Source organism: Cyanistes caeruleus, chromosome 14, assembly GCF_971803275.1.
Source record: "Cyanistes caeruleus chromosome 14, bCyaCae1.hap1.1, whole genome shotgun sequence".
In the NCBI taxonomy this organism is placed as follows: Eukaryota; Metazoa; Chordata; class Aves; order Passeriformes; family Paridae; genus Cyanistes; species Cyanistes caeruleus.
In genome coordinates this window covers 1161206-1170727 of record NC_141714.1, presented here as the reverse complement: position 1 = coordinate 1170727, position 9522 = coordinate 1161206, and the positions used below count along the sequence as shown (strand labels likewise).

The following is a 9522-nucleotide window of genomic DNA, read 5'->3' as shown; positions in this document are numbered from 1 at the left end:
GGATCCGGGGCTCTGCCGGGCTCCCCGCGGATGTCCCGCAGCTCGGTTCCCACCGCGCGGAGGGAACGGGACCGGGCGGCGCCGCTGCCGCTCCCGGTGCCCCCAGAGCCGGGAGGAGGCGCGGGTGGCGCCCGCCCCCGCCCCCTGGGCCCGCCCCTGGCGCTGATTGGCTGCGGGCGCGGCTGATTTACATGAGGCGCGGTGCAGGACGGGAAGGGCCGCGTTCGAAGCGCAGCGCGGCAGCGCCATGGCCGCCCCTGGGCCGGGACCGGCGGCGGCGGCGGCGGCGGAAGAGGAGCGGTACCGGGGGTGAGCGGGGCCGGGGCTGAGCGGCCGGGAGGCTGCGGGCGGGCTGGGCTGGGGCCGGGGCTGAGCGGCTGGGAGGCTGCGGGCGGGGCGGGGATGGCGGGCCGGCACTCCCGGGTATAGCCCGGGCCTGGCCGCCCGGTGCTCACGGTGACTCCCTCAGGTTCGTGAGCAGCGCGAAGGCGGCGGCGGCCGACGGGGACCTGCAGGAGGCGCTGCGGCTGTTCGGGCTGGCGGCTGCCATCCGCCCCAGCGAGAAGCTGCGGGGCCGCATGCAGCGGGTGCAGGAGGCGCTGGCGGCGGCCGAGCAGCAGCAGCAGGAGGAGGAGGAAGATGATGAAGGCTTCGTGGACGTGTGCGGCAGCGGCCTGCTGATCTACGGCGAGATGCACGGGAAGCTGTTCCAGCACCAGCGGGAAGGTGTCGCATTCCTGTACCGCCTGCACCGGGAGGGCAAGCCTGGTGGCATCCTGGCCGATGACATGGGCCTGGGCAAGACCATCCAGGTGATCGCCTTCCTCTCAGGCATGTTCGATGCCGAGCTCATCCAGCACGTCCTGCTCATCATGCCCACCACCCTGGTCAGCAGCTGGCTGGCCGAGTTCGCTCGCTGGACCCCCGGCCTACGCATCAAGGAATTCCACGGCAGCAGCAAGACAGAGCGCACCAGGAACCTGGAGAGGGTCCAGAGGAAGAACGGCATCGTCATCACGAGCTACCAGATGCTCATTAACAACTGGAAGCAGCTAGCCAGCCGCCACGAGCAGGAGTTTGTCTGGGACTACATCATCCTCGATGAAGCACACAAGATCAAGTGCCCGTCAAACAAGACAACCAAGTGTGTGTACGCAATCCCGGCCCGGCACCGCGTCCTGCTTACGGGCACACCCGTGCAGAACAACCTGCGGGAAATGTGGTCCTTGTTTGACTTTGCCTGCCAAGGCTCCCTCCTGGGAACTGCCAAAACTTTTAAAATGGAATATGAGAATCCCATTACCAGGGCGAGGGAGAAGGATGCGACTCCAGGTGAGAAAGCGCTGGGGCTAAAGATATCAGAGAATCTCATGGCAATTATAAAGCCCTATTTCCTCAGAAGGACCAAGGAAGACATCAAAAACTCTCATGCTGATAAAGTGGATGCTCCTTTTCCTGAGGATCAAGGTGAGAACAAGGTTCCCGTCATGCCATCTCTCACTAGGAAAAATGACTTTGTTGTGTGGGTGTACCTGGCACCAGTGCAGGAAGAAATCTACAGGAATTTTCTCTGCCTGGATCATGTGAAGGAAGTGCTGATGACGACCCGATCGCCTCTGGCCGAGCTGACCGTCCTGAAGAAGCTCTGTGACCACCCCAGGCTTCTGTCTGCGAGAGCCTGTATCCAGCTGGGCTTGGAAGAGCAGGAGGGCTCCGAGCAGGATTACAGGATGGAGGCAGGTGTGCTTTCAGGCATGAAAAAAATCGATCATCTCTCTGATGAGACTGTGATCCAGGAGTCTGGGAAGATGCAGTTCCTTGTGGGGCTGCTGGAACGGCTGAGAGAAGAGGGACACCGAACCCTGGTGTTCTCACAGTCGAGGAAGATGCTGGATATCATAGAGCTCGTCCTGTCTCGCCGACAGTTCCAGATCCTGCGCATCGACGGCACGGTGACGCACCTGACGGAGCGGGAGAGGCGCATCAACGCCTTCCAGAGCAACAGCGACTACTCTGTCTTCCTGCTCACCACGCAGGTCGGGGGCGTCGGCATAACCCTGACAGCCGCCAGCCGAGTGGTGATCTTTGATCCCAGCTGGAACCCAGCCACCGACGCTCAGGCTGTGGACAGAGCTTACAGAATTGGGCAGAAGGAGAACGTGGTGATTTACAGGCTGATCACCTGCGGCACGGTGGAAGAGAAGATTTACAGGCGGCAGATATTCAAGGACTCGTTAATCAGACAGAGCACCGGTGACAAAAAGAACCCGTTCCGTTATTTCTCCAAACAGGAGCTGAGGGAGCTCTTCACGTTGGAGGACACTCGCACGTCTGCGACCCAGATCCAGCTGCAGTCCCTGCACGCCATGCAAAGGAAGTCTGACCTGCAGCTGGATGAGCACCTTGCTTACCTGCATTCCCTGGCAATGTTTGGCATTTCCGACCACGACCTGATCTACACGAGGGAAATAGCTCACGAGGAGCAGGTGGAGAGCGAGGAAGCCCACCAGTATATCCAGAAGAGGGTCCAGAAAGCCCACGAGCTGGTCCAGCTGGAGTCCCAGCTCAGAGATCAGAGGATGGAGGGGATCAGAAATGCTTGTGAAGAGAAGTGGCAAAGACCATCGGAATCAGTTTCCAGGCCAAAGAATTCTTCTGTTGAAGGGTTGAACGATGAAAATCACTTTGTTTCACCACCAGTAGCTGATGCATATGAAAAAGGCAAAGTTATTGATCTTACAGATGAGGATGAGGCCCAGGTGCTCAATGTCAGCTGCAAAATGACAACTCTGACTCTTGGTGACTCAGATGAAGAGAAACTGGTACAAGATGTGTCCAGCATGGAGACAGAAGTGCTCAATAGCAGCAAGACAGAAGAACAATCTATTATACGAGAATCTGAGCAAAATCCTGAATGTAGCAATACAGCATCCCCTGCACTCGAGAAAGAGAGCCAGAGCCTCCAAGGGAAACGGCATTCACAGGTACATCCAGACACCTCAGCCGAGGTGAGGAATGACCTCTCTGGGCATTGTCACAGTCCCTCTGAGTCTGGCATGGCTGGTGATCCTAGCAGGGATGCAGATTTGTCACTTCAGGTACTTGACTCACATGCTGCCCTGGGGACAGAACAGAACAATGTTCCTGAGCCGGCTTCTGCCTCTGCTGTGCTGAGTTTATCAAACGTTACACCAGAGATCAATGCTGAGGTCTACAAGTCTCACGTGTTGGAAGACAGTTTGGAGGGTACATCTGCTCCTTCTTTCCAGGATCAAGTTGACTTCAATCTGGTTTTGGAAGAGTCTGAAGAGGGATGGAAGGATGCCTCAAGTAGAGAAGGATCAGTGGAACATCCTGAGAGGGAGAGCTTACAACTGCAGGCAGAAAGCTTGTGTAAATCTCCAGACAAAGAATCTCCAAACAAAACTTGGCCAAATGAGATCAGTAGCCATGGCAAACCCTGTCCCACAGCTGAGGAAGAGCCAAATGCCTCCCTGCAAGGGAGTAAAGCACTGGATGAAAGCAGTGTTCTCTCTACTTTTGGTAGGAAGAAACGCTTAAACAGAGTGACTTCAGACAGTGAGAGTGAAGAGCAGCCCGAGCAAGTGACCTCCTCTCCCTTGGGCAGCTCTCAGCATGGAATTCCAGAGGGAGTTAGCGCTTCCACCCCTAAATATGACAAAATAAGAGCTAAAGCCATCTTTTCTCCCCAGCTAAGTAACAGTGGAAACAGGTCTAACGCTTCCAGGCGCTCGGTCATCAGCAGGTTGGCAGATGAGGTGGAGGATATTGGGGAAATCATGGGAACCACTGATGAAGAAGGCAATGATGATGGTGATGAGGAGCAAGACGGGCTTGTGGAAGATGAAGCTGAGGAATGCACTGGGGAATCTGCTGAGACTGAAGAAGAACCTACTGGAGAAACACTCGATACAGGTGAAGAGTCCTCCCACACAGACAGCGGGGAATCTGAGCAGTCTGAGGCAGAGGAGACGGAGTCATCTCAGGAGGAATCCACGGGTGACGCTGAGCTCCAGTCAGGAGAGCAGATTGACTACTTCACCCAGGAAAGCAGCACTCAAAGGGGCATTGAGCAGAGCTCCTCTCCTGCTGCAGATTATGACACCTTGGTACACAGTGGGAAGAAACTTCAGAATGATGGAAAACTCCAGGAGGCGTTGGACTGCTTTGTGCAAGCTCTTGACATAAAAAGTGGAGATCCTGAAATTATGCTTCTGACTCTGAATTTGTACAGACAGCTGGCCCAGAAGTGACACGTGTGGCTCTGTGAACAGTCTGGCTGTTCCTCGTTACCGTGTGTCTGCACCACGGCCCTGGGATCCCTGAGCCAGCTCCAGGCTGCTGCCTGCCATGTACTCGTGTGACTGAGCAAATTCAGCAGTTCTGCTTGAGAAAACAGTCCAAACATCCAGGTGCTGGGGGGGGAACTTCACTGTGGAGTCAGCTCACAAAGGTGCAAATGGTTCATGTTCCTGTCTGATTGTTTAATTAAAAAAGTGGTGGTGTTGATGTCTAAACCCCTCTCCATGCTGGCAGCCCTGGTTTTACCTTTCTACCCTCCAGGTTGTGCCACTCCTCTCCCCCGAGAAGATGGGACAGTGCAGTCCCATGGCCTTGGGCTGCTGTGGTTCCTCCCTCCTTCAGGGTTTTAAATAATCAGTTTGGGTACTTTAAAGCCCTTCCAGTTGCAACCCCTCCCACAAGCAGGGACTCCTGCCACTAGACCCAGTTGCTCCAAGTCTGGCCTTGAAATGCTTCCACAGATGGAGCTTCTCTGGGCAACCTGTGCCAGTGTTTTATCACCCTCACAGGGAAGAATTTCTTCCCAGTATCCCTTCTAACGCTGCCCTCTGTCAGCCTGAACCTATTATTCTGTATCCTGTCATTCCAGTTCTGGATGAAGAGTCCCTTTCTGGCTCCCCTGTAGGCTGTTTCAAATACTGAAATTTGTGATGAGGTGTCCACACAACCTTCCCCAGGCTGAACAGCCTGAAAAGCCCCAACTCAGCCTTTCTTCATAGCAGAGATGCTCCAGTCCTCTTATAACCTTCATGGTCTCTTCTGGCCTTGCTCCAACAGTTCCATGTCCTTATGCTGGGGGCCGCAGAACTGTGTGCAGGGCTCTAGGCAGGATCTTGGGAGTGCAGAGTACAGAGGGGGAGAATCCCTTCCCTTGCCTGCTGCCCACGTTCCTTTGGATGCAGCCCAGGACATGGGGGGTTTCTGGGCTGGGAACGCTCACTGCTGGCTCGTGGTGAGTTTTTTGTTAACCATCACCCCCAAACCCTTCTCCCAGGGCTGCTCTCAATCCCTCATCTGCCCAATCTGCAGCTGTGCCTCGGAGTGCCCTGACCCATGTGTAGAACCTTGTACTTTTCATGTGGTCCCACCTCTCCAGCCTGTCCAGACCCCCCTGGATCTGTCCTTCCTTACAGTGTGTGACCACAGCACACAGCTCAGTGTTGTCAGCAAACTGGATGAGTGCATTTCAATCCCAAAAGCCAGCAGCTCAAAACCTCCTGGTTCTGGCTTTGAGTGACTGTGCCCTCACCAACACAGCCTCAGTGTGGCGTGCTGGGCACTGGGACTGACTGCTGTCAGTCTCAGCTGGTGACAGCACAGCAGCAGAGATCATGGATGTTTCCCTGTGCCATGGCATGCTGCCTTCTGCAGCACCACAGCACAGCACAGGACACCACACCTGGCTGAGCAGCTCTCTGTACTCAGAACCACAGCAAACACGGATCTGATTCTGCTGTTGTGTCAATGTGCTTTTGCCAAAAGAGAGAACAGGGCTCTGGTAGCCTGTAAACAAGAGGTTTATTTACAGAGCACCATGACATGGGGCAGTGTCTGCCCTCCATAGCAAGCCATTCACTGGCTGCCCTCAGCGTTCCACACTCAGCAAAACCAACACCCTGAAAAGGGAGGGAAGGGAAGGACCTTTTGTTCTTTGATGTTTCCTCCTCATCTCTGAACTCTGTGCATGGTGCTCACCTGTAAACGTTGCTGGAGCTGTGGCTGCTTCAGGGGCTCTGTGGGCAGGAAAGGGATTTGAGCTGGATTCCTGAGATGGCAGGAACCCTGCTGGCCTGCTTCCCTTGCACACCCCACAGCACAGCAGAGTGCAGTAAGCAGGACACAAGCCTTTAGTGGCTTTTTTCTTATTCAAACCTGAGTTACCCGTTTCTTCCCCCAGCTCTGAGTGGGCAAGGTGGAGCTGTAGGAAGAGGTGAGTCTGTGTTCAGGAGAGCTCTTCCTCCCCTCCTGCCCCCAGCTCCCTTCCCTGCCTGGCCTGACGCAGCTCCAGTGTTACCCACCCTGCACTGGTGGGACTGTCCTGCAGCCCTGGAGCACAACCTGCACCATGGGAGCTGTCTGCACCTCCTGGGGAGGATGGAGATGGAGACCAAGCCCTGGGGCCTCCTCTGCCCCTTTCTGTCATTTCTGTTTGTAGATAAAAGACTGGGCACCTCATTCTGCTGACAGACCATTATCTCCACAGCAGGAGAAGCAAGAGGCTGCCAGACAACAGAGGCTTCAACATCTGTAAAAGGCTCTCATTTTACCCTTCCCAGGCACACTTTACCTCTCCAGGCAGGGCTCTGCTCTGCCAGCACAGTGGCAGGGACAGCAGCTGTCTCCAGATGTGTTGCTGGCTGTGCCTGACTTGTTCCAAGGCCAAGGTGTCTGAGACTCGGGATTCAAGCAGTCAACAAGGTCATGATGGTCATTCACATTTTATTTTCTGCCTTCCACCATGATGATGTGGTATCCGAACTTGGTTTTGACGGGAGGGTCCGTGTACACGGGTTTGTCCATGCTGCTCACAGGCAGGGCAAACGCTGCCTCCTGGAATGGTCCCACCATGGAGCCTCTGGTCATCCAGCCCAGGTCTCCCTGCAGGGAGGCACCGCCGGGGTTAAGCGCTGATTCTCAGAGCAGGGAGGGTGGGATGAACAGGACCGCGGCTCCCGCAGCCCCGTCCCGGGTGCAGCACCCACTCACCCCCTGCCTGGCCTTGTCCTCGCTGTACTGCGCCGCCACCTCGCTAAAGCGCTGCCCGGCCTTCAGCTTCTCCATGGCCTCCATGGCCCGGCCGTGCTTCTCGCACAGGATGTGCCGAACCTGCCGGGGAGCCCAGCGGGGCTGTGGCGAGCGGGGCCGGCGGGCGGGACGAGCCGCCGGTGCTGGGCGGAGCACCCGGCCCCGCCGGCCCCCGCACTCACCTTAACGGCGCTGCCGCCTCCCTTCGGGCCCTGTGCTTTGGCCTCGCTGCCGCCGCTGCTGCTGTCACCGCCTGTGAACCGAGCACCGTGACACCGGCCCGGTCCCCGCCGCCCCTGCCGGGCTCTGAGACCCGCTCGGCCCCCATCGCCCCCGGGACCCCGCCCGGCCGGTCCCGGTGCCGCCCCCAAACCCCCGCCCGGCCGGTGCCGGTGCCGCCCCCGAGCCCCCGCCCGGCCGGTGCCGGTGCCGCCCCCGCCCGGCCGGTCCCGGTCCCGGTGCCGGTGCCGCCCCCAAACCCCCGCCCGGCCGGTCCCGGTGCCGTCCCCGAGCCCCCGCCCGGCCGGTGCCGGTGCCGCCCAGCCCCGCTCACCCTTCCCGGCTTTGCCGCCGCCTTTCCCTTTAGGCGCCATCTTGCCGCCGTGAGGCCCCGCGCTGCGCCGGGCGGGGCCGCTCCTGCCCGGCCCGAGGGCCCCGGCTGCCCGCGCCGCGCCGGCATGGAACCCCCGCCCGGAGGGGACCGGGGGACACCGGGCCGTGCCCGCCCGGAGGGGACCGGGGGACACCGGGCCGTGCCCGCCCGGAGGGGACCGGGGGACACCGGGCCGTGCCCGCCCGGAGGGGACACGGGGACATCGGGCCGTGACCGCCCGGACGGGGCTGGAGCCACCCGGCACACCGGGCTGCCTTCGGAATCCGCGGCCGTACCCCGCACCCAGGGCTGTCCCCAGCGCTCGGGGCTGTCGCCCTCACGCCTCCCACCTGCCCCAGGTGCCAGTCCAGTCCCAGTCCGCCCCTCCGTACTTGCAGTCCTCCCCCGGCTGTCCCCAGTGCCCAGCGCTGTCCCCGTCCCTCTCATCCATCCCACCCGTCCCCGGGACGCCAAGTCCGTCCCCAGCCCCACCGTGGCCGCCCCCTCCGGCCTGTCCCCGGTGCCCGGCCGGGGCTGCCCTGACACCTCCCGGTGTCGCCCCCCGAGCCCTGGAGTGCGAGGCAGGGGCTGTGACCGGCCCGGGCCGGTGGGGCCGGTTCCCCGGGGGTGTCGGGGGGTGCCCACCTCCCCAGCACCGTTCCCAAGGCAGCCCAAAGAAGCACAGGCACAGGCGGGCAGCAGGGAGCACTTTACCAAGCTGGCGAGATTAAAAGTACAACATTCCGTAGTTGGCACCTTGGCGGCCCCAGGCCGGGGCTGTCATAGGGGCTGTCCTGCTGGTCGGGCTGTTCCCGGGACCCCACTGCCTTCCCAGTGGAGCGGCCACCGGGAGCGGCCAGGGACGAGCACTGAGCCAGGAAGAGCCCCAGGAAGAGCGCCGGGAAGAGCGTGTTCCTCCGGCCAGGGAAATGAGGATCTCCGTCCCGGGGCCAGTCTGTGTCCCACAGCTGACCTCTGGCCCGCTTGGACATTTCCCCCCGGCAGCATTGGCCACTCCAGCCAATGTCCCGTGCTCGCCCGCAGCCCCCTTTGCCGGCTCCTTCCCTGCTTTCCTGAGCAGTCATGTGCAAAATGTACCCGTCCAGAGCTTCCCAAGCTGTGCCCTGGCCCCATCCAGCACCCTGCCACTGGCTGGGGCCACGGGATGGGGGTGAAATGTGGACATTCGTTAGAGCTTTTTTCTTGTGGTTGTTTTTTTTTTTGTTTGTTTGTTTTCCTGAGTTTCTCAGCCTGGCTCTTAATTACAGGCTTAAATCTGCAGCCCTGGGAGAGGAAAGGGAGATATGAGCGAGTACCAGGAGACAGGAGAGGGGAACCAACTGGAGCTTCAGTGGGATCAGATCCAGGTGGGGGCAAGGTTGGGGAAGTGTTTGCCTGGGCTCTGCTCCCCGGGGATGCAGAGCTCCTGATGGGGCAGAGACCCCCAGAGCAGCCCAGGCGCCTCGGTGGGGCAGCCAAAGCACTGCCGTGGTGCCCTGCTGCTGCCTGGACCCACTGCAGTGCTCCCCCCAGCACAGCCGGGCTGGAGTGTGTGGAAATACATCAAGAAATCAAGCAGAAATTTCCCTGAACACCCTGTTTCCTTGTCAGCCGCGGCTGGCCCTTCCTGTTTCTCTGGGTGCGTGGCCGTGCTCGCAGCTCGTGCTTCCTCCCCACCCTGCCCCAGCCCCACACCATGGCCTCTGGCACTGGCTGCTGAGCCCCCGTGCTGGGGCAGCTGGGGGTGAGGACAAATCCCACCCAGGGATGTGCAAACCCTCCTCCATGGCCCCACACACGTGCCCCGATGGCTCGTGTCCCACTTGGCCTTGCTCGGCTCCCTGGTGGCCAGTGGGCACGGG

General features: G+C 59.7%; 2 protein-coding genes across 2 annotated transcripts; one reads left to right on the top strand and one right to left on the bottom strand.

Moving 5' to 3' along the window:
* Positions 1-158: 158 nt before the first annotated feature.
* Positions 159-4538, top strand: ERCC6L (ERCC excision repair 6 like DNA helicase). Its single transcript, XM_086850932.1, has 2 exons — positions 159-309; positions 470-4538. The coding sequence occupies exons 1-2, from the start codon at positions 248-250 to the stop codon at positions 4272-4274; spliced, it is 3867 nt and encodes a 1288-aa protein (XP_086707058.1). The 5' UTR covers positions 159-247; the 3' UTR covers positions 4275-4538.
* A 2204-nt stretch (positions 4539-6742) lies between these two features.
* Positions 6743-7727, bottom strand: PIN4 (peptidylprolyl cis/trans isomerase, NIMA-interacting 4). The gene is made up of 4 exons (XM_086850941.1): positions 7622-7727; positions 7251-7321; positions 7030-7149; positions 6743-6921 (listed from the first exon to the last, which is right to left on the bottom strand). Exons 1-4 carry the CDS (start codon positions 7659-7661, stop codon positions 6763-6765), a joined length of 390 nt encoding a protein of 129 aa, XP_086707067.1. The 5' UTR covers positions 7662-7727; the 3' UTR covers positions 6743-6762.
* Positions 7728-9522: the final 1795 nt, after the last annotated feature.